We start from the raw sequence: 26,981 nt of genomic DNA, 5'->3' as shown, positions 1-26,981 counted from the left end.
TGGAACTGGATGAGCTTTAAGGTCCCTTCCAACCCAAACCAGGCTGGGATTCTATGATGATTCCATGATCCTATGGCTAATAGATTTGTATGTGGCAAGTAGAATGTCTACAACGAGTCATTGCAGTTAAATTGCTTTGAATGATTTTTAACAGAGTATTAAAGAAACCAGAGGGCTTCTTAAATACAGTTGAGACCACTGGCGGTGCTTAGGTGGATGGGGAGCTCTGTCCTAAGGAAGTAGCTTTCGATGGGTGTGTTGTGGAAAAGTAGAGCTCACAGCAGGAAGTGCAGTCGCAGGGAGGGAGGGTGGCAGGCAAGGGTATTACCAAAGAGCTTGGAGCCTGGCCACTGGCCTTCGATAGTGAAAGAACAGAGCAGTGCTTCCTACGTGCTCCATTTGGGCTCGGGGTTGTCCCCTGGTGCTCCATTCCTGCTTGCCTTTCATTAGTGAGCTTCAGTTGATTGGGTGCCCCCGGGTTGCTAAGTGCTCCTGGAGCTATTTCATACACTGAGTAATGAGGTGATAACAAGAGTGGTAGTAATAGCAGAGTGTGTGTGGAGTCTGCTCCTCCTACCACCCTGCCATAGGCCCAAACCACCTATTTTGTCATTGAGAAAATGAAAATGAATGGAAAAGGTACCTAGGAATAAAGGCTTTTTCCAGTCAAATCAGGAAAAATACGTAAAACAGAGAGGATCTCTATTTTAATGTATTTTCACAGCTGATTTCCCTCTCGTAGGGGCCTGTTTTTCTCTTTAACAGCATATACTTGTGTAACTTCAGAGTATCGATAGCAGAGCTTAATGGAGACCTAAACCCAAGCACACTGCAAGTGAGTCTGTGGCTTAAATTCCTCCCTTCTGCTTTTTCAGACAGCCTTGAAAGCGGTGCTTGGGACACGAAGGAACACGAGTGCAGCTCGTTGTATCCTCAGTACTCGAGGTGCAGCTTTGTTGCATGTTTACTGTAGTGATACTCGGGCTTCATAGGGTTAAAAGCATATATTTCAGTTTGGTAAAGTGCCAGCTGGTGTAATGGCTTTGGAAGGAAAATTGCATGGGATTGGCAGGCTGTTTGCTGGCACCTGTTGATACAGATCCAGTCAGACTTACTAACGCTCCTATTGTGAGCAGCTTTTGGATGGGGATTGTATAACTGGTCTCAAAACCAGAGTCTGAAATACAGCCCAGTGAACCAACAGGAGTATCAGCTGCATCCTTTGGATTGAGTTGCTCAGGTGAGGCTCATACCAGTGGGAGAGTATGTTTGAAAATGAGGGAGAAGTTAGGGATATTTTCCCCTTTAAAGGCTGGAGTGAGGAATTGTATCCTCATAGTCCTGTACCTTGGTGGGGAAGAGTTTCTATCCCATTTGCTTGCAAGTGGGAGACAAAAGGTAATCGGCTGCTTATCTTCCTTCAAGTGTGGCTCTGCTCTGAAAAGTAGCTGTGTGAAAGAGACCTTCTTGTACAGGGGGTCCCTTTCCCTTGTTTGTGCAGGTGAGCTGGTGACTTTGGTGCAGAATAGTTGATTCTTTCCCTAGTAGTTCTTGGTAGTCTTGAGTGCACTGTGACTTGTACAACAGGAACTTTGGCTACAACTGTGGGCCGTGTTTTCCCTCCCCTCCTATTCACGTTTAAAGGTGGATACAGCAGAGGGTAGAACTGAGATTTGAATTTGAAAGTTTAATGCAGATTTGCAGGGAAATCAGGTTATTGCCCAATATTTGATGGGAAGCTGAGGGAGCTTTAAAATCAAAGTCAAAAATGGTGCTGCATAATCCACAACTGAGTGACAGTGAATAATAAACTGGGAGAGGAGATGGGTTGTGCAATGCTTCAGAGTCGAAAAATCCTGTTTCATCACAAAATGAGTGTAGTGATTGGAACTGGAAGTTGTGGATTTGCTGTTTGTGCCAGGTATGCTGTAATGGAACAAAGCTACTCAAAAGACTTGAGTTTTCCATTGCTGAAGTCATGAGCAGCTCCTCCCACTCCTCAGAACGAGCAATTGGGTTTGTTCTTTCCAGAAGCTGCTCTTTAGCATCTGTAGTCAAATATCTGTAGTGCAGCCTTAGCACTTGGGTGTGCACGTACTGTTCCACCTCTGTCCAAATGATTGCTCAGCTGAATGGAGACCCGAAAAATCATTCTGGAGCTACTTGGTTCTTCAGTTGAATGTTAGGGGATTGAGTTTCATGTGCAGTAGTTGGAGTGTCCTGTAAATCTCTCTTTTAAGGGGCTGTGAAATTGTGATGGAGTCATAATCAGTGAACTGCATTGTCTTCAGCTTGGAAAGCTTTTCTGATACAGCGGCATCTAAAGCAGCTTCTTCAGTTCAGAGATGCTTGGAGGGTGGTAGTTGGCAGTTTCTCATGGAAAATGAGATGCAACTGTAGTGATATTTGCTTAGCAGGAATCGTCAAGTGAATTTTGATTTGTACTTCAACCTTTCAAAGGTTTTAAGGCCAGAACTCATTGTTTTAGGGTTTGGGACATGTTTGGGTGCTAGTGCTAGGTGCTGATTATATCAAAGCTGTGGCTGATCTCTAATGCCTATGGAAAGCTGAGCAGTGTGCCCCAAGTGTATCTAAGCAATGCTTTCCCCTGGCCTGGGGGCACAGCCACAGCACCATGAGCATCACACAGCCTGAAATCGCTCTGCTGTGAAGGGGCAGCAGTGCTTGTCCTCACTCCCTCCCATCTGCTGGAGTTCATGGTTGCACTGCAGAGCATCCCTGTGGGTCAGGAAACTGCACTGGCTAAAAACTGCCTCTGCAAAGGGAAAAAAGAAAGGCAGCTTGGAGACCCATCACCTCCTGACCCCGATGATTGTATGGGGATGCCAGTGGAAGGAAGGGAATGGGAACATGCAGCTGGGGCCAGGTGGGAAAAATGAGGCTATTGTCTCTGCCCTTGGCAAACTAGATTTGTTTAAGCCAGTTGTGCAACCTTTCCTTGTAGAAAAGCTCATCTTCATCCTCTCTTCTGGAGAGGGCTTGGCGTGACAGAATGTGTAATGGTGGGGTTTTTAAGGAGGCCTGGCCTGTGTTGGCAGGGACAGTTTGGGAACATCAGATACCTCTGACTCCTTGAAAAGGTTTTACAACCACTGCTTTCAAACACATGAGATGGGAAAGGGCTCGAAAGCATTAGTGTTCTAGGGAACTGTGTCAGCACAGCTCGGTGGCTGATGCTGGCGGAGCTCAGTGTGCGCTGTGTCAACACGTAGCTGGTATAAGCTGACATGCTTGATTTGCAGGTAGAGCAGCAGTGTACACGCTCACTGCAGCTCAGCTGATGGCTGCAAGTTCATTAAGCCACCATACCTTAATTGTCGGGGACTCCTCCATGTCATGGAACGAGGGCTACTTGAAAAAACACCATCTCTTGCACTTGGCTTCATCTTCACTTTGAAATACGTGCACGTTTGCTGCTGCTTCAAACCTCTGGCTGGGATCCCCATATAGAAGCATGTAATACAGCAGTTAATGAGCCCAATTGCTCTACTCTGGTTGCTGTGCAGTTTCAGAAAGGCCTCTTTGGAGGGGCTCTGATTTATATCCAGTGCTATTGTCAACTTTGATACGGAGTGCTCCGAGCTGGGGAGAGTGGCGAGATCAGATCTTTATGCTTTTTCTTTCCCAAAGACATGGAGCACTAACAGCTTTTTCCTTTCTCATGCAGCTTGGTCCAGGCTCTGTACTAATGTGCTAGTGATTAACTTGCAACCTTGCCGTGCCAAACTCTCCAAAGTTCACAGGCTGCCAAAATTGTGTTGTTCTCTTCAGGAGCTTTTGTATTCAATGCTGTGAGGAATTCAGACAGCCTCTTACTGCAATTACATCTTTGTTATAAGCAGTTCTCTTAAACTCTTAACAAAAAGTATTGTTGATGGCTTTCCATGGTTCTTTTTCCTCTGGATTAAATTAATGGCACTGAATAGTTAGTTTATAAAAAAGAAAGTATCTTTGAATCTTTCATTTGTATTCTGCTGGTTTGGAAATTGATGGATAAGCAGCTTCTCTGTGGGAATGGCAAGAAGTTGCTGGAGCTGAGAGCGGAAAGACCCCAATTCCTCAAGGAGTACCCATGTTGTGAAGCTGGAAATGAGCGTTACCTTGTGGTGGAGGCAGATAAAGCTTTTATGTGTTCATGAGATGGTCAGGACAAGCGGGGCTGGGGTATCGCACAGCTCTGCCTCCTCAGTGGGGATTGGGATCAGCCTGCGCTGGGAGCACAAGGCATCATTCCTGAGCTGGCTGCTTCCAGCCCATTTGAACTCTAACTTGTTTAAACCTTGTTTCTAACCGTGGTGTAATTGGGATCTAACACTGGAAAAGCCAGGTTGAGAAGCCCTTTGAAGCAAGCTTGCTCTCTACATGGTGTTTTCCCAGGGACGAAAAACCCTTAAAGCTCTTCCTTCTTCCAACACTGGGCACGTTTGCCTGTGTCTTCCCCAGTGCAGGTTATAAAGGTTATAACATATCAGAGCTACAAATTCCAATACACCAAAGAAGAATCCACTTTTGGGATAGGAGGAGGGGGAAACTTGATCTCCATTGTCAACCTTTGGCAGAAGATCTGCATAACCCGCATTCTTCTGTATTTCTCAGTTTCAGTAGGTTAGAACTATGATCCTCAAGTCATGGTGTTGTTTGTCTTTGCTATCAGATTGTTTCCATTCGAAGCTGTAAAAAGATAAAAACGGGGTTGGTTTGGTTTGGTTTGCTGTGGTCATTTGAAACACACACTGAGGGGTGGGGGGAAGTGTTTCTGCATTCTTGTACTGATCTGTATCAGGCATTTCTCAGGTTTTCCTTCAGCCTCTGACCACAGGCTGCCAGCTCAGCTCTGCAGGCTGTCCAGCAGCAGGATTCCTCCTGGGAAGCCTAACATAAATTCCCAACAGGTATCCAGCCCTGCCCAGGGTCACTAATATGCTATTGCAGAGCAGGTTTATTGTCTGTTGGACTCTTCAAGATAGCCAGGGTCAAAATTCAGTGGCTCTAGGTGTAGTCAGCAGTCAGCTCCATTCGCTGTTGCTGGGGAGCCCACCTGGGATGTTGGACGTTAGCATTGTTCCCTGAATGTCTTCTCTCTGCCTCTTCTGTCATCTCCTTTCCTGCCTCAGTGTTCCCCAGAGTTACAAGAAGCAAAGCTGAACTACTTTGTGTTGCTCACTGCCCCAGTGCTTGCTGGCATTTTGATGTCCTTGGCATGTGTTCTGTTTGAATGGTCCATCTGATCCCTCTTGGAGTGGATTTTAAAAGCCTTGGAACTCCTCAGTACAGACCAGTTTCTTCTACTTGGCCCTCCAAAGAACATTTTTTTTCCTTGAATTTGTTTCTGTGCTGTATTTTCTTTTACAGCTAGAGTTGTTTTATTGTAAGCACTCGTGGATTATGTACCCTGGCATGGTGGTTAGCTCTGATTAAACACTGAGCAGAGCCCTGTGAAACCAGTAGTTAAGGCTAATGCATTCATGCAGTTCCTGCATTTGTTCTCTGTGAGCAGAGGTTGGTATTAACTCTGAGTTAAGGCTGAAATCCTGCTATTCCAGAATAAATAGCACTTTACATTGTAGAAGAACAGAGCCATGTTTCCTGTTGTCACATATGGAACAGCTTAACTGAACATCTCGTGAGCGTGCTCCGGCTGCCTCTGAAACCAAATACCTGGATCCTTGCAGGGATACTTGAGCATGGAAACAGGTCATTGTAAATTAAATTGTTGTTTCAAATAAGCTTTGTTCCTCAGAATTCCATGTGTAAGGAAGGAGCTGATAGAGTGGAAGGTTTTTCTGTTAGGATGTTCCTGTATCACCACACTTTCCAGCATTCTTTCTTTGTCCTTTGCGACCATTCAAAGCTAGGATCTACTTCAGTAGAGAACTGAAGCTGTTCATTGAATCTTTCTTCCTGAATCAATTTTAAAGTACCTCTAAAGGTTCCTAGAACCATTTCATGATCCCAGGTGTGTTTTCATTTGATTTGAGTGATGTGAGAGGGTTGGGACAAGCAGCTTGTGTTAGGAGTCATTGAGGCTTGGAATGGTTTGGGTTGGAAGGGACCTTAAAGACCATCTAGTTCCAACCGCCAGGTTTCGTTGGTTGCTTGCATTTATATCTTTATGGATTATTCAGAAGCATGTTGTTGGATTTGGCTGATTCAGTTCATTTGAAATGTTCAGAACATCTCTGGGCCTTCTTTCAAACCAAGTGGTCTGTTTGTCTCTTTCAGAGGTACATGCCACAGGGTTCAACTATCAAAACGAGGACGAAAAGGTTACTCTTTCCTTTCCCAGTACTCTTCAGAAAGGTAAGAGCTATTTTCATGCTTCCAGCCATGTGTTTAAGACATTTGCACTCGAGAAAGCTGGAGTAGGACAGCTCTGTCTTCCCTGAAGTCAGACTGGGACTGCAGTGCTCCCTGGGGAGTCTCTTCACTATAAGTCACTCTGTGAAGCCTCTGGAGTTGAAGATGCTATTTCACTAATGCTGATGTTTGCTTCCAACACCTCAGGTGACTAATTCTTTACCTGCTCTTGGAAGTTAGGCTCAGAAGCTATTTATGTTAGCTACTGAGGCTCTTTTCCTCTTACCACGAAGGAGCTGATCCGAATTACTGCAGTGTTTTCTTAGGCATGACCATACTAAGTCATTTGAAATGCTGCAGTTTTTTGTTCTGAGAAGCTTGTCAATTGAAACGCAGCTCCTTGATTTGAATGAAGCAGTTTTAGTTCCTCCTGACCAATACAAATAGAGAGATTTGAGGGTGATAGAATTTTCATGTCTCATTCTATGGGGTGTTGGCATCCTGCCTCCCTGATCAAGATCAGGTTTCCCCTTTTGCACTGAGACATTGAGGGCAGAATAAATCCTGAGACTAATTGACTTAGAAGCTTGAACGCAGCCAGTGCTTTATCTTGGCTTTTGGAATACATTTCATAGGATGCTGTTATTATGGAGTAGCCACCTCTATTTGCCAGCCTTACTCAAAGGTAAGGACTGTGGGATCAGACATCTCAGCTGGCTGGAGGGAGGTCCTCCTGGTTAGTGCATTGTGTTTAGAAGACGAGATGAGGGCTGCAGCAGGCTCTGCTTGCTGATCAATGCTCAAATGCTGTGGTGAGTCTGGCTCTGCCTGCATTGTTCTACTGGAGCTGCTTTTGTGGAAGGAGAGTGAAGGGTTTGAGGGAGGCTGGCAAAAGAAGCGATGGCTGGGGATGAGATGAAGGGACATCAGCTGAATGGCCTGGCCTGAAGGTCCGCACCAAATAAACCTTCCATTTGGCACATGTGACTAACAATGTCCCATCTGTTTCTATTACAGGGACAGGGACACTAAAGATAGACTTTGTAGGGGAGCTGAATGATAAAATGAAAGGGTTTTACCGAAGTAAATACACCACCCCTACTGGAGACACACGCTATGCTGCTGTCACTCAGTTTGAGGTATGGGCTGTGTTTTTCTTTGGGGGGAATGTCATTCTTAACACGGGATTTACACTTAGAAGGAGCAAAGACACAGTTTCCTGGCTTTAACTCTACTCATTAGGTTAACTTGCCTTTAGTGTGGAGGGATAATACTAAACCCAGCCTTTATCTTTGCGAATTCAAGGTCAGTAAATTCTGGATCTGGCAGTTCCCCAGCTAAGGATCATGCTGATGCGAGATGCGTTGTGTATATCCAATAGCAGTGTTTAAGAACAGCTCTTTATTTAGATGTAGTCACATACCTCTGTATAACTTGCCTTTATGAAGTCTGTTACATTAATACGACGCTTTGCCTTTATCTCAGTATCTTAATGACACCCAAAATATGAGCCAGATTCTGCCTTAAGTATTACATAAACCCTGGACATGACAACAGAATTACAATCCCATAGTTATCTGCCTGGTTATATAAAGCAGGGAGCACTTCCCTGGTACAAATGGAACGTTTCATGGGCGCAGTGTGCTGACAGAACACAACGAGGGGGTCTTGTGTGTACGGTCTGTGAACGCCTGGGTGCCCTCTCTGCTTTCACATGACTGAGCTTTGCTTCTGTCATGACTCTGCTGAATTCCAGTCCGCCTGTAGAATTCCATCAGAGCACAGAGTGCTTTTCTGCTGCTTTTTGTTATTTTTCCTTAAAACCAAGAGAGGAATGAGAATAAAACGCTCTAAGGCAGAGGTCAAGAGTGTCAGTGAAGAGGCTCCACACCAGTGACTCGCCAGCATCCATCCAAGTCCTTGCCTCTAAAATGTGCTGCGTTTTTCTCTGTGTGTTATTGCCACAGTCCCTTGCCATTTGGTTGTTTAATGCTCTTTTGTTTCTTTCAGGCTACTGATGCTCGCAGAGCTTTCCCTTGCTGGGATGAGCCTGCCATTAAAGCCACATTTGATATTTCTTTGGTGGTTCCTAAAGACAGAGTAGCTTTGTCCAATATGGTAAGTTCTTGATGTGTGAGCAGACTGTTTTGAACAAAGCTGTAGGAACGGATTGTTTGAGAGTTAATAGTGTGTGATGAGATTGCCATGTCAGGTCCTAGCCCAAAACCCAAACAGGTTGTACACACCACAGCGGTGGTGGGTTAAAAAACTCTTAGCAGGTGTCAGACCACGTGCTGCTTGATGAAGAGTGACTGCAGAGAAAAGAAGCCTTCGTGTGTTGATATAGCTATTATAGCTACATAAGCACTAGAGATAAATAAGCATGTTTTCTGCTCCAGGGAATTTCTGGGATGAAGTTTGCAAATAGATGTATCTCAGTCACAAATACAGGTTGCTACTTGATCCATGGTGCATGTATCTCTAGATTATGTTGCTGGGGAAGAGCAAGTCAGTTTAAAAATAGACTTTTTTTAATGCCAGTAGCCGACTTTCACTGTTACTTGTAAAGGCAAACCTCACCCGCATGGTTATGGTTTCTGACCACGTGGTTGTTGTTTCTGTTTCTCTTCATTGGGGACTGGAGCAATGGGACAAGGGGTGATGGGTTCAAACTTCAACAGGGGAAGTTCAGGTTTGATCTAAGGAGGAAGTTCTTTACTGTGAGGGTGCTGAGACACTGGCACAGGGTGCCCAGAGAAGCTGTGGCTGCCCAATCCCTGGCAGTGCTCAAGGCCAGGTTGGACCCAGGGGCTTGGAGCAAGCTGCTCCAGTGTGATACATCCCTGTCCATGGCAGGGGGTTGGAACTGCATGATCTTAAGGTCCTTTCCAACCCTTGTTATTCTTTGATTCCATGATTTAAAAGCAAAAGCCTGATGCTTTATTGGGATGTGGGCAATACTTTCTTTGAAGGCCAGCAGCTGATAGCCGGAATATGAAATATACATTCCATAGTAATAGAATGTAAGTTCTGAGAGTCCACTTCCATGGTGACGGGGCGCTTTTAGTTCGGAAGGGGAACTACATCATGGTCTGTATCTTTAAAATCATTGTCAGAGGAGTCCGTTCATTTCTGAATGCATGACTCATACTGATGGAACAGTCACTCAAATGGATTGTGTAACCCAGTTCCACTTCCACGAAACTAACCCATTCCCTTTCCTGTTGGAAGAATGTTGTTGACAGGAAGCCGTACCCGGACGATGAGAACCTGGTGGAAGTGAAGTTTGCCCGTACCCCGATAATGTCCACCTATCTTGTAGCCTTTGTGGTGGGAGAATATGACTTCGTAGAGGCCAGGTCCCTGGATGGTGTCTTAGTGCGTGTTTACACTCCTGTGGGCAAAGCAGAACAAGGAAAGTTTGCATTAGAGGTAAATGTGCTCAGGGTGACTTTGGTCCTGCTGCAGTGACCTCCGCCAGCCTGGACTCCTCCTTCAGTTACCTCGCTCCACACAGGGCTCGTGAGGCTGCTTGTGTTGGCTTTAATGGCTCAGAGAGCACTGGGCTTGGTATTAAAGAGAATGGCAGCTGTGGGCAAACTGATGTCTCTAATGACAAAAACATACGGTTTAGTTCAGCTCTGATTTGGTGATGGAGACTTGGGCTCAAAGATGATGAGAAAGGCTGAAGGGTAGGCTACAGCCTGGGAGAAAAAGGGGATGGGAGTCTTCCAAACCATTGTGCTCTGGAAGCTGGGAATGGGGCTTCTGGAAGAAATCTTGTGGCTGCTGCTTTCTTAGGGCAGTTTCAGTCATAAATTTCCAAGTTTCACCAGTTGTTCTAAGTTAACATAACATTTCTCCTCTCATTTCTTACAGGTTGCTGCTAAAACTCTGCCTTTTTATAAGGACTACTTCAATGTTCCTTACCCTCTTCCTAAAATTGATCTCATAGCTATTGCAGACTTTGCTGCTGGTAAAGTAACTCACTTTATTGATGAACTGTCTTTTATTTGAATTTCAAACCTTTAGGAAGAGGTGTGTATCAATATCAATAAACCTTTGTATTTATTTTATAAAGGTGCCATGGAGAACTGGGGCCTTGTTACTTATAGGTATGCTGTTAAAATACTGTCTTTCCCCCCTCTTTGTTCACTAATTCTTGGAAGTAATTGGATTAGTTGTAGGCAGCTGTAATTATTGGGTATCATCCCAACTAAGACTGAGTAAATACCTTCAACTCTCGCTTCGGTTTGGATGATTTTGACTTCTGCATTGTACAGCCCTTAGGAAGGCCAGAATGAGTTAGTACAACCACTGTCCAAGGGTGTGAGGTTTTGAAGTGTCTGGCAGCACTGCCTGTTCCACAAGAGAACTTTCTTCATCCCTTCCCCCCCCCCCCTTATAAAAGTGATGTACTCACTGACACAGCTGGAAGAGTTACTTTATGTCATGGGCAAGTTGGTGAATTACACCCACAATGCAGCCATGTGGAGACAAGTAAATTACAACGAAGGACTTGCCTTCCTTTTCAGTTTGCTTTTTTTTTTCCCCTTCAGCTGATCAAGCTTTTGTACTTTTGCTTGATATTATTCCACTCTCTGTGCTCATTGTTAGAATGCTTTTCCTTCCACTTTGGACAACATTGCTCTTGTCAGCTTTGGACTTTAAAGCCTGGAATAGGTGGGATTTCTTCTGCTATGCTTTTTAATTTGGCCTTAAAAATTGCAATGGAAAATTGAGCCCAGGTTGAAAACTAAACCCAGATCTACTTGTCTGCTTAGCACAGTGCTGATGAAACCTGGTGTTTTACTCCTTGTAGAAAAAAAACCCATTGTGCTGTTAATTCCTGCCCTCCATATACTGTTTGGCACTCTTGCTCCATCCCTTTGGGTTGGCAGAACCTGCAGGCACCATCCCTTTTGAGATCCCCTTTGAGTGAGCCACCAAGTCCTGCTCATGACAGGGGGGGTTCTAGCTTGTGTGCCTGACCTAGGGAGTGCTTGTGTGTCTACATGTGTGTGCCCTGTGTGGAGACTCGTGTGTGTGGTGGTGAGTGTAACACGGCTGGTTGTGCACTTGGAAGAGCTGGAATTCCTTTGGGGATGAGGGAGGGAGAGACTTGCTGTGCATCCATCATGCAGTGCAAAGGGAGTTAAGGGACCTAGATTATATAGGTGAGCTATTCTATAAATGAAGGAAAAAGCTTTCTTGCTCCTGCCTGGGTTTTTGCACTGGTTTTCTTGCATGCCATAAGGAATTACTGCTCCAAAGCATTCCAACAGCTGTGGAACTTCCCAAAATAATGTCTAAACTGAAACAGCTTTTGGTTTTTCTCAGTTGCACTGATCACTTTTTAGCTTGCTTAGGTCATTTAACCTACTTCTGATTGTGTTTTATTCTCTGGGTATGTACCACTCCATTGAGTTTTCCTTCTCTCTTAACTACAGGGAGACTGCATTGCTCATTGACCCCAAAAATTCCTGTTCTTCATCTCGCCAGTGGGTTGCTCTGGTTGTAGGACATGAACTTGCTCATCAGTGGTTTGGAAACCTTGTGACCATGGTATCTAACAGTTACAAGTTCTTCTAGTTCTCTTTGACATGTGCTTCGTATCATGTGTGTGTTCAAGTGCTCCTTTATAGCAGGCATGCTATATTGGAAGCAAGTATTTCACTAGCGCTTTATTACCACTTCCCTCTTTACTAGTGTGTTCTTTAGAGGTATTCCCAGATCTTCTCCATGTGCAGTGATGTTCAGTTGTTTGAACACAGAGTTGAGTAGGTGTTCCATGGGAGTGATTCTGGTTAGCCAGGTTGCTTGGAAGCAGTAATTCGCTGTTTTCCTTTCAGGGAGGCACAATTCACTCATCAGGCTTTTTATACCAAGCAGGCTGAGTAACCAGCTCAGCCTTGCAAGTTCTGGTCCAGTAGCTGACAAGTTGCTCCGTAGCAGCTCATCTGAATCACTTTGGATATCTGGGGAGCTGCCAGTCTGAATGCTTTGATGTTTTAAGTCATTTTGCTGGGAATAAAAGCCAGCAAAGGCTGAAACCTGCAAAGAAATCCCATTTAATGCTAAAACCTGGAACCTCTCTGTCAGCTTCTTCTGCTCACAAACAGCTTCAGCTTACTCCATTCATTAGATCCAACATTCCTTCTCCCAAGACCCTGCAAGCAGGTGCTTGAAGCCAGTACATCACAGGTTTGGGAGTTCCTTGTGTAAACGTGCATGGCTTCTGCAGCCCCAAATCAGCCAATTTTAACTTAATTTGGAATCTCACTTGTACCTGAGGCATTTTCCTCCATTCAGAGTTTGTAAAACTTAAGGGGAAGATGGGTTTTGGGTGCTGATTACTTCTTGGATTGAGGACTTCTTTATAGAGAGGAATTTGTGCTTACAAGTGTTTCTCTGATTGATTCGCACTAAACTAGCCCCTTAACAGCTTATCTTTGCTGCAGACTTACTGTGGATTACATGAAGCTGTTTGGAAGTGTGTTCTTCATTCTGCCACCTTCTCTTTCCAGGAATGGTGGACCCACCTGTGGCTGAATGAAGGATTTGCCTCCTGGATTGAGTACCTGTGTGTAGATCACTGTTTCCCCGAGTATGATATCTGGACTCAGTTTGTTTCTGCTGATTACACCCGTGCTCAAGAGCTTGATGCCTTAGACAACAGTCATCCCATTGAAGTAATTCTGTCTTCTTCTCTCTTCTATTTCCACTGGGGTATTTTTGCATTTGGGTAAGCGCTGAGCCAAAGGATTGAAGCAAAATCTATTCGATTGAATACCAAAACGTGAGTTAAAGTATGTTAAACCTATAAACCAATCCTAACCCAACCATATGTGGAGAAGCTGAACTGCCCAGGGGCAGAGAATCCACTAAGATAGCTTAGTGGTGGATGTGCATGTGCTTTCTACAGGGAGAAGTCAGCTCCTTAACACTAGAACAAGCAAAATGAAAACGTTAACAGCAGTTAACATGGTTCTGACTGTGAATTATCCCTTTACCACAGGTTAGTGTTGGCCATCCCTCCGAAGTAGATGAAATCTTCGATGCTATTTCTTACAGCAAGGGAGCATCTGTAATCCGAATGCTACACGACTACATTGGTGATGAGGTAAAAAGATAGGCTGATAAAAAGCCAAATGTAGATTGTTGAATCTTTTCACTGTAAAAAAGCTCCCTTAAATCTGTGTTTTGTATCTGGGCTCTCTTTGAACTAACCAAGGAGAAATAAGATAGTGGGAAAGCGTAGGAGTTACAGATGTACGTACTGATCCTAAGATTCCTTGGCTGATTCTTGAATGCAAATGCAGTGTGGAAGGGAGGACTGAAAACCCTCCCTCCTGGTGCCATGACCTGTTCAATTGTATATTCCAGGACTTTCGGAAAGGAATGAATCTGTATTTAAAGAAGTTCCAGCAGAAGAATGCAGCTACAGGTAACTGGTGGTGGTGATGTGCTTTATTGAGAAGTGGTTTCTGGAGACAGATTCTTTAGTGCTAAAGTGATGGATTCTCAAACAGCTGCTTTTCCACCCGAAAGAACTGAAATGCAAGGAACTCATTGCATTTAGTCCCTTGCTTCTGGTTTCATACAAGAGTCCCCCGCACAGCCAGAATTCAGCATCCTTCAAGGCTTCTCTGTCTCAGGAGTACGTGGCTGGGGTAATCTGCAAGCGCTGCATTTCCCCTTGATAACCCCATCTGTGTACTAATCTAATTTAGAAATGGAGTATGTTGGTTTGCCAAGCAAGCCTTTTTTGCAAGCTTCCTTTTGCAGTATTGATTGCATGTATGATTAAACAGTTCAAAGTCTTCCCTAACATCGCGCAGCGCTTTCTTTACTCGAACCCTTTTTGTGTAGCAGGCATAAATATGGAAGTGGAACATCGTGCTCTAGCAGCCAAAACCAGCCCCTGTTGTTCCATCAGCTCTTGGCGTAATAGATGGAAAGCTTTAAGGAAGAGCTTTTTCTGTTTACCATTTTGAATATTTGATGCTCCTTTTTGCTCATTTATCACAATGTGTCTTGATTGCATTTTTTGGAGGAGTAAAGAAGATTTCTTCTCCCTCTTTTCCCCCCCCACGAGTAGTTTGAGCTATTGCCTTTTTCTTGCCTATCGCTTGTTATGGTTTGATAAAAGCACAACCCAAAACATGAAGGACAAACAGGAGTAGCAATACAGCCTCCCCCATCCGGTGCCCACAGAGTGTCCCTAATAGTGCCTGACATGGCAAGACTCTGGGAGTCCTGAGTCAGGCTTCTCTTCTGCAGAGGATCTCTGGGAAAGCCTGGAAGAAGTTAGTGGGAAACCTATTGCTGCTGTGATGAACACATGGACCAAACAAATGGGATTTCCACTCATTTATGTGGAAGCTGAACAGGTAAATCTAACTGTGTGGTTTTCAGCACTTCTGTCTTTAGCACCCGGGCATTTGAATCCCTCTCTTTGATCAGGAGGCAGCACAGTGGGTCACTGTTGAGTGACAGTTCTGTATTGAAGAGAGGGGAAGTGCAGCTCGCTTGAGGAACCTAATGCAAAGCAACATGGAATTATTCCACAGGCTCTTTAGATCATGTGCTGGGAGTTTGCTGACCTTGCCTCTTGGCTCTTTGTGTGTGAAATGTGTGCTGGGGGGAGGGAATATCTGACTTAGCTCCCTTTGCCACACGTTTTGCTTCTCCCTCCAGTTCAATTGTGCTTATGCTACAAGATTGCAGGGTGAGTGAGGATTACTGCCTGGAAGCTGAAGTCAGACAAATTCAAATGTGGAATTGGGGTATGTGTGTGTTAACAACAACAGTGATGAATGCTTTGGAATGGTTTTTTGAGGTCGCTTCTTTTTCTAGAGGAGTGTAAGTTACTCCTTTGAACAGAGGGCACAGGAATGGATTGTGATATAGAGAAGCTCAGATGAGATGTTCTGAGAATTCCTTTTTCTCTTTTCTCCTTCTTTTCCCTCCCTCAGCAAGAAGATGACAAAGTGCTGAAGTTAGTCCAGAAGAAATTCTGTGCCAGTGGACCATATACTGGTAAGATGATTGCTAAGAGCAGGAATGGTGTGTTCACTGCTTGCCATGCAGTAGCAGAGATGAAACCACAGGCAGGTGCTCTGCTTGGGTACATGTGTTGAAGTATCTGTTAAACTGCAGAAAAGCCAAGCTTGACTGCTTTCACATGTGGTTTCCATGTCCTCCTTGCATGGAGAACAGCATTGGTCTGCATCCTTTGGTTTGGGTTTCATTCCAAGATGCTTTTCTGATGGCCAGTTTAAGGCCATCTGAGGAGCTGTGCAAGCTGCTGGCTTTATAGAAGTGCTGAGATAAAAATGCCTCCAGAAGCAGCCAGCACTGTCTGCAGGCACAGATTCCACCCATCTTCCATGCTTAGAGAAATTAAAGCATTTGGCTTGAAAGGTGATTTATTGATTCTTGGGCTTTAGCTCTAGAATTGCCCTTTTCCTTCAGATTTGTGCCTTTTTAGATTTCAGTCTAAGTAGCCTTGCTTCAGCTAATGCTGAGCCTCGTCTGAACATCAGGCAGGGTATCTCAGTGTTGGGTGCACCCATTCCTTGTCCTTAGCCCTTCCTTATTGTTATTTCCTCTTTCAGGGGAGGATTTGCCCATGTGGATGGTCCCCATAAGTATTTGTACAAGTGATGACCCCACCTGTGCCAAAATGCAAATACTGATGGACAAACCAGAGCTCACCTTGGTTTTGAAAGACACCAAACCAGACCAGTGGGTGAAGGTGAGTTGACACCAAGGAGAACGTAGTCCTGGAAGGAAGTTTGTCACTGTCGTGTTCCCTCACATTTCATTTCCCTCTTCTTTTATTCTCCCCCCTCTCTCCCCTGCAGTCTTGTTTTTCTTATGGAAGGGCCTCTCTGTGCTGCTACTGCATATTAGCTCCTCTCTGTAACACTTAGTGTAGTCCTTTGCCTTCTCAGACTAGTCTAGACAGTTAAAACCTGAACCTTATAGAAGCCCAAACCATAAAACCAGTGTGCAACCAGAGGCAGCATTTGAGTTGAACTGGGGGAGCTTTCCTGGTACCCTGTGGCAGCCCCAGTTTAGTTAAAATCCATCCTGAGCAAAAACAGTCCTGTTCATCTTTCATTAGTGGAAAGGCTTTTGCTGTTGGCAGATGAGTACAAATCTGTGAGCTGAGGTCTATTACTGACACCAACCAAACTGAGAAAGGTCTCATGGTCCATAAACTAAAAAGCATTTCCTCCTTTGTTCTTTACTTCTAATTCTTGTTCACTCTTTTGGTCCTTTTCAGTTAAACCTTGGAACAGTTGGGTTTTACCGTACCCAGTATAGCCCTGACATGCTGGAGAGTTTAATACCAGCCATCAAAGACCTCTCCCTACCCCCTGTGGACAGGCTTGGCCTGCAGAATGATCTTTTCTCTCTGGTAAGCAGCCCTTTGCAGCTGTGTTTAATAGGAGAGCTACAGGAACTGCAGAAATGGGTGTCTGAAGAGGCAGCCTCAGCTTCGGGAGGCAAGGTGCCTTTGGGATTATTGCATACATCACAGCTATTACCTTGACAAGTTCTAACTTGTAGTCTAAGACTTAAAAACCCTGTGGAAGCACTGTCTAGAACTCCTGTTGCACTCTGGAGGGGAAGAACTGTAGGGTTCTTACTTCCAAAATCATTTTGAGAACCTCCTTTCTTTAACTCCTCAAAATAAGGAGATTTCAATGATCCACTTGACTTTATCAAACCCTGTCAGCACCACGTGCTTTATGCAGTTGGGCTTGTAACTGCCCTCCACTGGAGGAGGTGCCTGTTGGGGCTTCTCACTGGGATTGCCCCCCAAGCTGGTGTTGCCAGCTCTGAACCGTCAGCTGCTGTACTCTGCATTTCACAGTGTGTTTCTTCTTCTTGCTAGTCAGCAAGTGAATGGAGACTTCTAAACATGTGGGCTTCATACCCTGCCTCTCTAACTTGTAATTCCTGTTGTGGCTTAGTTGAAGGGGTTTGAGACTGCAGCCTGAGTTGTTTTCCAAACCATGGAATCCCAGAGTGGTTTGGGTTGAATGGACCTTAAAGCTTATCCAGTTCCAAACCCCTGCCACGGGCAGGGACACCTTTCCACTAGAGCAGCTTGCTCCAAGCCCCATCCAGCCTGGCCTTGAACACTGCCTGGGGCATCCACAGCTTCTCTGGGCAGTCCAATGAGCAAATCATACACGTAGGAACATTGTGTTAGACTCCTCTTTTGGTTTCAGTACTAATCGTGTTTTTATCATAGGTGAATGTAGCTTAGATAATAAAAATTAATCTTCACCTCTTTTCCAGTACCATAAATTACTGGTCTAGTTCCAGATTAACAGAAATGGCTGGGGGCATCCACGGGAGGTATTATCAACTGCACTAAGTGTAGAGGTGTTTTCATGCCTCTGTAAAGCAGTTCACATCAGCTCTCCCTGGCAGGGGTGCAGAGGCAGTGGTACTTCTTGTACTGCTTCATGGGTGCAGCAGGAAGCAGACTTCTGCCGCTTTTCATTCCCAAAGAGCAAAACTTCAGTCTCTACATCTTTACAGTTTTTAGTTAAAATAAGATTGCTGGTGGGTGGCTGAGAATAACTCTGGGGGTTTGCTTGTGCTTGCCAGCGTTGCTGCAATTCTGTTAAGTCATTTTATTTCCTCCTCTGTTTCTTGGTTGTAAAATGTGCTTAGAATTGTGTAGCTGCCTCCTTGTAAAGTGCTTACCTGTGCATAAAAAGCATCGTGTGCCATGAGGTGCTTTGACTGCAGTGTTAACTCATCTTGGCAGAACCCCGCAACAGAGAAACTAGAGTTTATATGCAGGCTGTGCAAACTGAAGGCTATAAAATAATGTGATGTGCTCTTAAATAACCTTAATTCCGTTTGGAAGTAAGATTAATCTGTGGTTTTTCCTCTCCCAGGCCCGAGCTGGAATCATTAGCACTGTAGAGGTTCTAAAAGTCATGGAAGCTTTTGTGAATGAGCCCAATTATACTGTGTGGAGCGACCTCAGCTGTAACCTGGAGATTCTCTCAACACTCTTGTCCCACACAGACTTCTATGAGGAAATCCAGGTGTTCGTGAAAGATGTCTTTTCACCAATAGGGGAGAGACTGGGATGGGACCCCAAACCTGGAGAGGGTAGGAAACTTATGCTCTGAAATCCAGTAGTGCTTTTGGAAAACTCCTGTGTAAATCAGCCAACCAAATATTGGGAACGGGGAGAGAAGGGAGGAAGAAGAGGCTGAAGTAGGTGTTCAGGCGTATTCCCATGCTTAAAACCAGACAGACAAACCCAAACCCCCACAATAACCCCCTGTTATCAGGCACAAGCTAAAACAGTCACTGATTACAGATCTTCTTTAGCTTTGCATCTATTGGAGTGCCTAAAACTCATTAGACTGCAAGGATGGAAAGCCATGTGTGTGCATGTTTGCTTGTCCTAGCCCTGTTGTAGATGCAGATGGTTACTAGTACAGCCTTAGCTCAGGTTACAGGCCTAGCCTGTTGTGTTTGGGCTGGAATCATCTTCTCCTGACTCTCTTGCCCTAAAAAAAACCCAATGTGTTCTCCAGCTGGCACCAAGGAAGGTGAGAAAAGGTTTCTTTAGATCTCCTCAAGCATGTGGAAGGATTCTTATACAGCTCTTCATTGATGACTTTAGGTAGAAGAACACTTAATTGTTGAATTGTGTCTCCAAATAATACTGTTTTCTTCCTGCTCCTCACTCACTAGGTCATCTAGATGCACTTCTGAGAGGGCTGGTCTTGGGCAAACTAGGAAAAGCTGGGCACAAGGCGACATTAGAAGAAGCCCGACGCCGATTTAAGGACCATGTGGAAGGAAAGCATGTGCTGTCAGCTGATCTGAGGAGTCCTGTAGGTTACTGTAAATGCTGGTTCTCTAAAGGCTGTCCCCTCTGTCTTAGGACTGTGTGCACTGAGCTCTTGGATATCCAAGAATAGGGAAGCTAGAGGCAAGGTATGGGACCGGCTGGTTTTGGCAGAGGTAGTGGGAGCTTGGAGAAGTCCAGTTATGAAGAAAATGATACTGGGGAGCATGGTACAAGCATCTCTGTGTCTCTTGAATCAAGCAAACCTCATCTCTCATGGCCAATACATAGTCCTAACTCATAAGCTCACCTGTACCACACTGACTGCCACAGGGCAACTCTGGTCTCTAGAGTGGGTTGCTCTTTGGGTTTTGAAGACTATTTAGGTGCAGTGCTGAACTTGAGCTGACTTCTACCCACTCACATCCATCCACGACCTGCCTGCGTCCTCCAGGTTTGAAAGCACCGTGGTCAGCTTGGCTCTGCGGAGCACAAAGTCTGACTATGGTGGATATGGATTGAGTATATATGAAGTACTTAATACTTAGGTGTGGCTTGGTACAAAGATCTCCATTTTTAGTGTTTTGCTGTGGTTGAAATTCCCAAAATCATGCTGAAATTGAGGAAGAGCTGAAGGAGTTGATGCATTTCTCAAATCCACTTTTAACATGGAAGGGATCAGTGCCAGATCTGTTCACTTGTCTCAAATCTAACCCAAACATGTAGAGATTGATGGTTGCATTTCTGAAAGTGTGGGTTTTGAAGGACCTTCCTTGTTTATGCTCTGTCTTAGGTATATCTAACTATTTTGAAGCATGGAGATAGTACTACTTTAGACACTATGCTGAAGGTGAGTGCACACTCTCATTACCACTGCCAGCTTATGCAACAAGAAGCTAAATATTCCACCCTACAAGTTCCTCTAAGACATAGTTTGTCTGCACACAAGCTCAGGCTGACGTTCTACAGATGATGTGAACCCTTGGGCTTCCTTATGGGCTTCCTTGGTCCGTGTGTAGTAGGAAATTGCCACCTAGTGGAGTGTTGCAGCTCTCAGTTGAGGATTCTTTCTCATTGCTGGGAGGCGTGGTCCTCCTTGACCTTACATAGTGGTGAAGATGAGTTTATTACTACTGGTAATTTCTGCTAATGCACGTGTAATGAGGTCTGTAACGTGGAGAGCTGCAGGATGATTCATGAACAAGTTCAATTTGTCATGTATTACCCTTGACAACTGATCTAGCAGCTCTAGTTCAGTGCTGGGTAAGAAGACAGCATTTAATCCTGTGCCCTAATATTACTCCCTTTGGCTTTGAAGCTTCACAAGCAAGCAGACATGCAGGAGGAGAAGAACCGAATCGAACGCGTTCTTGGAGCCATCTCTCAACCAGAACTGATTCAAAAAGTTCTCACCTTTGCACTTTCAGTAAGTCATTGGCAAAGCTGCTGCTTCCCTCACCTCTGCTGAGAGAATGCTTGGAATGCATTAGAATAGGAGGAATAACCTTAAGGATTAAATCTTTGAGTTGTAGCTTAAAGCTTGGGAGGGGAAGAGGAAGGTGGTGTTGGCAGATGTGATGTACAAGTGCAGAAAGCCAGGGTGTTGTATTTGTTGGAACACTCTTGAATACCTGTCTGCACTTTCCCCTTCAGGAAGAGGTACGTCCCCAGGACACGGTATCTGTTATTGGTGGAGTAGCTGGAGGCAGCAAGCAGGGGAGGAAAGCTGCTTGGAAATTTGTAAGGGACAATTGGGAGGAACTTTATAATCGATACCAAGGTGGATTCTTAATATCCAGACTAATAAAGGTACGTGCAGCTGAGACAAACCCTGTTCATGTACAGGACCAAGCCTAAACTGTTAGATCTGAAACGCTAAATGCTTACCCTCGGTTAATGTGCTGTTTTTTCCTTCAGCTAACAGTGGATGGATTTGCAAATGATAAAATGGCTGCAGAAGTTAAGGTAAGACATTGGAAGGAAAGGAGCGATGAACTTCATCTGTGACAAACGTTGTGTGCCCTGGACTGTAAGCACTGATGGAAGAGGCATGAGTTTGTGCTTTGAGCTGTGGCTCTATTTTGTCTGTTGCCCAGTTCCCCGATTGCTTTAGGTTGAGTTATTGTATTGAAAGGTGTTAAATTGGCATTTTTCAGAGCAATGTGATTCCTCTTTCATTACTTTCACTCATTTAAACTTCTAGCAAATCCAGCCCGGTTTCTGGAAGGGATTTTAAGCCTCCCCAAAAGACAACCTTTAAAGATAGCTGTATTAAAGCCAGTAGTCATCACAACTTCTGTAGTAAGCTGAAACACCAGCTGCCACTTTCTCCCTCCCCACACCGATACAACGCATTTGGGGCTGTGACAGCAGTAGCACCCAGGGGAATTAACACAGCAGGAACTGGTTAAATTCCATGTGAAAAAGCTCTATGTGTTCCTTTGTGCTGGGCACTGAGAGCAAGGCTTTGATGCAAAGCAGGTGAACGTGTTCGTAGAGAGTCTGTTGTGAAGTCGGTGGCTCAGGGTGATGGGATTTCAGTGCTGGGCTCGAGCATCCCCTCGCGCTTGGGAGCGCAGGCGCTGGGCTTGGCAGAGTTCTGACAACGTGGGTGGCTTTTATCATTTACTCTTTGCCCATTTACAGGGGCTCCTTCTTGGGAGAAGAAACTTAAAAATATGGCCCTTCATTATCACTTTCCTGTTAGGAAATTGCTTGGGAGGGATTCTTATTGAAAAGACTGTAGTGACAGGACAAGGGGCAATGGGTTAAAACTTAAACAGGGGAAGTTTAGATTGGATATAAGGAGGAAATTCTTCCCTGTTAGGGTGCTGAGGCACTGGAATGGGTTGCCCAGGGAGGTTGTGAATGCTCCATCCCTGGCAGTGTTCAAGGCCAGGCTGGACGAGGCCTTGGGTGACCTGGTTTAGTGTGAGGTGTCCCTGCCCATGGCAGGGGGTTGGAACTGGATGATCTTAAGGTCCTTTCCAACCCGAACTGTTCTATGATTCTATAAGACAAGCTGAGCCATGAACTCCATCCATCAGTGTTTTATCACCCAGTGATCTCTTCTTAGAAAGGATTTAGCAGCAGAAGAGATTTCACAGAGGAATCTTCCTCTATAGTTATTCTGTTCTTAAAGAACACTTCACAAACCACTTCCCAGACCAAATCAGAGCTGCTTTCCAGGATTGCTTCCTGAGGCAGCAGGCCTTTAGCTGGTGTACTTCATGTGCCCGAGTCTCTGTGTCACCCTGTAGTGGACATGAGGGTGAGGTGACTGCCACAGCCTGCTTGCCTGAGCAGGGGGATGACTCCCAGCCATGCCAGCTTGCTCTGCCCTTTAACCAACCCTAAAATGCAAAGTCACAGCAGCCTCTGGTGCAGTTTCTTCAGCTGTTTGCAAGGGATCGATATTGTTGCTTCTGGAGGAAGAAATGTGAGACTCTTCAGCAAAACTCCTGAGTGCTGCTGGTGCTTGGAGGTCATTATGCAGCTTGGAAAGAGGCCTAGGTAGAACGCTCAGCAATCTGATACCTAGACAAATGCTTCTGCAAAATGACTCGAGGCTTCTGTTAGTGTCTTCTTCCAAGTATCCAGAAATACACACTTGATTTGCTGCTCGTTTGTTGCTTCCCAATGAGGGATGGAACTCATCTCTTCAAGTGCTGCTTGCTGTCCCTGGCAGCAAGGACAAGGTGGGGCAGGAGGCAGTGTAGAAATGCTGCTTTTCCTGAGCAGGGAAATGGAGCATTTTGCTGTTCCCTCTCTGTACCTGAAGTTGCCAGTCTTGCAAATGCGACAAGCAGCCTGCAAATGCCTCAGTGTGTGATGCTGGTGGGAGCAGGACTGTGGGCATAGAATCATAGAATAGTTAGGGTTGGAAAGGACCTTAAGATCATGCAGTTCCAACCCCCTGCCATGGACAGGGATGCATCACACTAGACCATGTTGCCCAAGACACTGGCCTTGAACACTGCTAGGGATGGAGCATTCACCACTTCTCTGGGCACCCTGTGCCAGCGCTTCAGCAACCTCACAGGGGAGAACTTCTTCCTTATCTCCAACCTGAACGTCCCCTGTTTCAGTTTGAACCCATCACCCTTCTCCTATTGCTCCAGTCCCTCTCCAGCATCCCTATAGCCCCCTTCAGACACTGGAAGCTGCTCAGAGGTCTCCACGCAGCTTCTCTTCCCCAGGCTGAACAGCCCCAATGTTCTCAGCCTGGCTCCATACAGGAGCTGCTCCAGCCCCTGCTCATCCTCGTGGCCTCTTCTGGCCTTGCTCCAACAGCTCCAAGTCCTGATGCTGAGGACACCAGAACTGCACAGGGCTGGGTCTCATGAGCCATAGAACCTCATTCCCATGGCTGTATAACCCGGGGAACTCGGTGACTTCTGATCTCCCCGGTGCCTGTGTTCCACCCTGCTGGATGGTCGTGTACCTTCAAGCACCGCAGTCCTTTCCCATTAGAAAGCCACCAAACTTCACGTTACTTAGAACTGACTACATTGTGCTTTTGTGCCTCCTTGTCTCGCCGTGCAGGCCTTCTTTGAGAGTCACCCAGCCCCTTCGGCAGAGCGCACGGTGCAGCAGTGCTGCGAGAACATCCTGCTCAACGCAGCTTGGCTCAAGAGGGACGCCGACAACATCCACCAGTACTTCCTGCAGCGCAAGGCCCCACCAGCCATGGTGTGAAGCTGTGCATGCCCCTGCTGCAGTCCTGCTGCCGCCTCATGGGGAGAGGGAGGAGCGACCCCAACACCTGATTCGTATGCCAAGAATTTGGAGTCTTTTTTTTTCTCAAGCCAGTGGGGATTGGACAATGAATGTAGTTTAACTGGTTCCTGCTCACACTCCAGATTGAAATCCTAGTCAAATTCTCAGCAATTCAGCAAAAAACAAACCACACACAAAAAAAAAAAGAAAGGAAAAAAAAGAGAGAAAAACGTGTAAATATGATAGTAATAAACTAGAGCATAACAAAACTGTGAAACTTCCTCCAGCCTTGTCAGTGGTTCAACTATTTAACACCCCCTTCCTGCCACTTCTTGACAGATGTTCTGGTTTTTACAGCCTCCCCTCCCAAAACCAAGCTCTCAATCAAAGGAACCCACTGGTTGCTGGGTCAGTGGCATTTTGTGGCGAGCCTGGGGCAGGACTGGGTGAATGCCCTCTTGAGCGTGGCGGTGTGGAGCAGGTCGCTGGGGAAGGCAGGTAGCTGGTATAACATAGAGTCCGTGCAGCATTGGAAGCGTGAGGTTTTGGGGGAGAGATGTTCCTGCAGCACCATCCCCCCCCCCCCCCCCCCCCCCCCCCAACCTCAGGATAGCGAGTTCCCTCCCTTTTGTGTTACCTCTCAGCACAAAGACAAACTGTTCTGTTGCTCTTCGGTTTTCCTCCTTGGATCCACTTGCTGATGTCCTTCTTAGAGATAACGGGATTGTAAGGAAACATCTTTCATAGCCACATTAAAGAAGAGAAAGAGTCATGCAATTTGTTTGGGTTTTCTTTATTATCCCCACACCACACACACTCCCTCCCTAAATTGCACCCTCCCCATGCATGCAGATGAGGAGGTGACTCCTGTGTGGCTGCTCTTGGGGCAGGCCTCTCCTCCTCGAGACACACCGTTAACCTGGCTAAAAGCCCCAGCTTGTCCAAGCTCCTCCTGGCCCTAGCAACGGTAGCTTCTTGTTCCTTTTCTTGTGATGTCGATGGTCATTTGATTCAGAAGCCTTAAATTAGTGATAACTGACGTGCTGATCAAGTCCAAGCTCTGTGCCATCATTCCCTTCCCAAAGCAGCGTGGTCTACTAACCAGGCACGACACCCTCTAATTACAAAGGTTGGGGTTCCGTCTCTTTTTACCCTTTAACAGCAATTGGTATGTGGTGTGGCTTCACTGTGTTTCGGAAGGTCATCAGACTAATGTCAGACTGCTTCCCTCACCCAGTTTTGTGCTATTGTTTAAAAAGAAAACGAAGATTAAACCAGTTGGCGTTAATAAAACTGTCAATGTGAAACCCATGGCCTCATCCTGTGTTCTGTTTCGAGGGCGGTGCTGCTTTCAAAGGACCTCAGCTGCCAAGGGAGCAGCCCCAGGTCTTGTGTCCGTGGTGCCTTTAGCAGCTCCAAGGAAAGCCTTGTTCTCAGCCTTCTCTTCCTATACTCTCAGGGCTTAGGGCAGCTGGATGAGCACACAGACCCCAAGTGTAAGTAGATCTTTGTGTAATCCGAATCAAGAGTGGAGCTGAGCGCTTTAACCAGGGAAAGGAAAAGGGAAAAGAAATGTGAATAAGCAGATTTCTGTTAAATACCTAAGACTTGGAGGATCTGCAAGAAGGAATAGGATTGGGCACATGCTGCTGATGCTAACCGCGATGAGCCAGAGCAGGGATCCGCACCAGGTCAGTTACTAGCGAGGTGCAGAGCTCTTAACCAGCATCATGTTGGTTCCTACCCCTAGGGCTGCTGAAACAAGGCTGAAGCAGGAATCCCGTGCCTCCCCATCGCATCTGTTGACCCGTCTGTGGGTTTTCCCTGCTGTCAGCACTGCAGAGCCGCTGGGATTTCAGAGGGGTAAGCTGGTTTCTCTTCTGCTTCTTGCACAGGGACAAAATACCATGCAAAGCTGTGATTCCAGCGCGAGCAGTGATGTATGAAACGAGAAGGACGAGAGCTGCAAGCTGAAGTGAGCTTGTTTGGACTTTCAACAATGCAAATGACATGCAAGCAGTGGAAGGAGAGGGCCCGAAATAACAAGGTTGTGGTCAGTGAGCAAACTGAATGGTCTGCAGCAGACTGACCCGGCCTGGGCTCTTCTGCATGCAAAGAAAGTGGATTTGAATCCTTCATGGAAGGGATTTGGGATTTGGCCACTTAATGTGAAACCTTTTTCATCATAGACACTGGTTTGGGTTGGAAGGGACCTTAAAGCTCACCCAGCTCCAAGCCCTGCCACGGGCAGGGACCCCTTCCACTGGAGCAGCTTGCTCCAAGCCCCTGTGTCCAACCTGCCCTTGAACACCGCCAGGGATGGGGCAGCCACAGCTTCTCTGGGCACCCTGTACCAGTGCCTCAGCACCCTCACAGGAAAGAGCTGCTTCCTTACCTCCAGTGTTTCCATACTTGTGTGCAGAATATGCTCCATGTTTTAAATGATAGAAAATCAGAGGGCAGCAAAGAAAGAAACTTGTGAACCTTTAAAAAAACAGCCCCAAAAAGAGCAAAACACCAGCTTTGACTTCCCAAATCCTTCTTTAATGTGAACTGGTTTGTGTCTGTGCAGGGTCATGCGCTGCAGTGAGGTTCCTGTGATACCCACCATTGACTGTCCCTGTGATTAGCTGTTACATCGCTGTGTTTCAGAGACTTCACACCCATGTCCTGCTGTAAAGGTACCTTAAGCACATACAAAAGACTTGCACGAGTGACAGTGCTCCGTGATGGGCCATTGTAAAGGAGATTTGGCCACCAGGACCATGGCTTGTGGCAGCCATAGGGCTGGTACCAACCTTTTCCACTGCCAAGCAGGTCCTGGTTAGCAAAGGCAGATGATGTGGGGCTCATCCTTCAGTGACGATGTCAACCTGAGCACCCTTCCACTCCCATGGAAGAAGGACCAAGCAGTAGCAACTGATCCCAGACCCAGGCTGAGTCCCATTTGGGCTCAATTTGCTGTGCTAAATTTGGGGTTTAAGGTTAAAGTGATTCAAGTTCCAGGGAAAATGTGTGGGGAAAATACACGGATGTGTCAAAACTTGGAGCCAAAGAGAGCTGTGCTCAGCTCGCATCATCTTTGCTGCGGTCATGGGGTGGA

At 45.9% G+C, this 26,981-nt stretch overlaps 1 protein-coding gene across 1 annotated transcript in view; it reads left to right on the top strand.

Annotated features, from left to right (window-relative positions):
- NPEPPS (aminopeptidase puromycin sensitive) overlaps window positions 1-24,650 on the top strand; it is a 34,019-nt gene extending 9,369 nt beyond the window's left edge. Inside the window, exons 3-23 of the mRNA XM_062629758.1 lie at window positions 6,244-6,321; window positions 7,336-7,457; window positions 8,329-8,436; window positions 9,550-9,750; window positions 10,198-10,294; window positions 10,400-10,433; window positions 11,769-11,883; window positions 12,846-13,010; window positions 13,337-13,441; window positions 13,705-13,765; window positions 14,602-14,711; window positions 15,297-15,360; window positions 15,939-16,078; window positions 16,613-16,747; window positions 18,249-18,468; window positions 19,063-19,205; window positions 19,953-20,009; window positions 20,478-20,585; window positions 20,813-20,968; window positions 21,077-21,124; window positions 23,705-24,650. Coding sequence (XP_062485742.1) covers window positions 6,244-6,321; window positions 7,336-7,457; window positions 8,329-8,436; window positions 9,550-9,750; window positions 10,198-10,294; window positions 10,400-10,433; window positions 11,769-11,883; window positions 12,846-13,010; window positions 13,337-13,441; window positions 13,705-13,765; window positions 14,602-14,711; window positions 15,297-15,360; window positions 15,939-16,078; window positions 16,613-16,747; window positions 18,249-18,468; window positions 19,063-19,205; window positions 19,953-20,009; window positions 20,478-20,585; window positions 20,813-20,968; window positions 21,077-21,124; window positions 23,705-23,857 — 2,420 coding nt within the window. The 3' untranslated portion in view covers window positions 23,858-24,650. The remainder of the gene's footprint in view (window positions 1-6,243; window positions 6,322-7,335; window positions 7,458-8,328; window positions 8,437-9,549; window positions 9,751-10,197; window positions 10,295-10,399; window positions 10,434-11,768; window positions 11,884-12,845; window positions 13,011-13,336; window positions 13,442-13,704; window positions 13,766-14,601; window positions 14,712-15,296; window positions 15,361-15,938; window positions 16,079-16,612; window positions 16,748-18,248; window positions 18,469-19,062; window positions 19,206-19,952; window positions 20,010-20,477; window positions 20,586-20,812; window positions 20,969-21,076; window positions 21,125-23,704) is intronic.
- Window positions 24,651-26,981: the final 2,331 nt, after the last annotated feature.

This window comes from Pezoporus occidentalis, unplaced genomic scaffold, assembly GCF_034315485.1.
Source record: "Pezoporus occidentalis ecotype Australia unplaced genomic scaffold, CSIRO_AGI_Poc_V1 ctg341, whole genome shotgun sequence".
In the NCBI taxonomy this organism is placed as follows: domain Eukaryota; kingdom Metazoa; phylum Chordata; class Aves; order Psittaciformes; family Psittacidae; genus Pezoporus; species Pezoporus occidentalis.
Note: the sequence above shows the minus strand (reverse complement) of the source record. Positions and strands in the feature narration are given on the sequence as shown.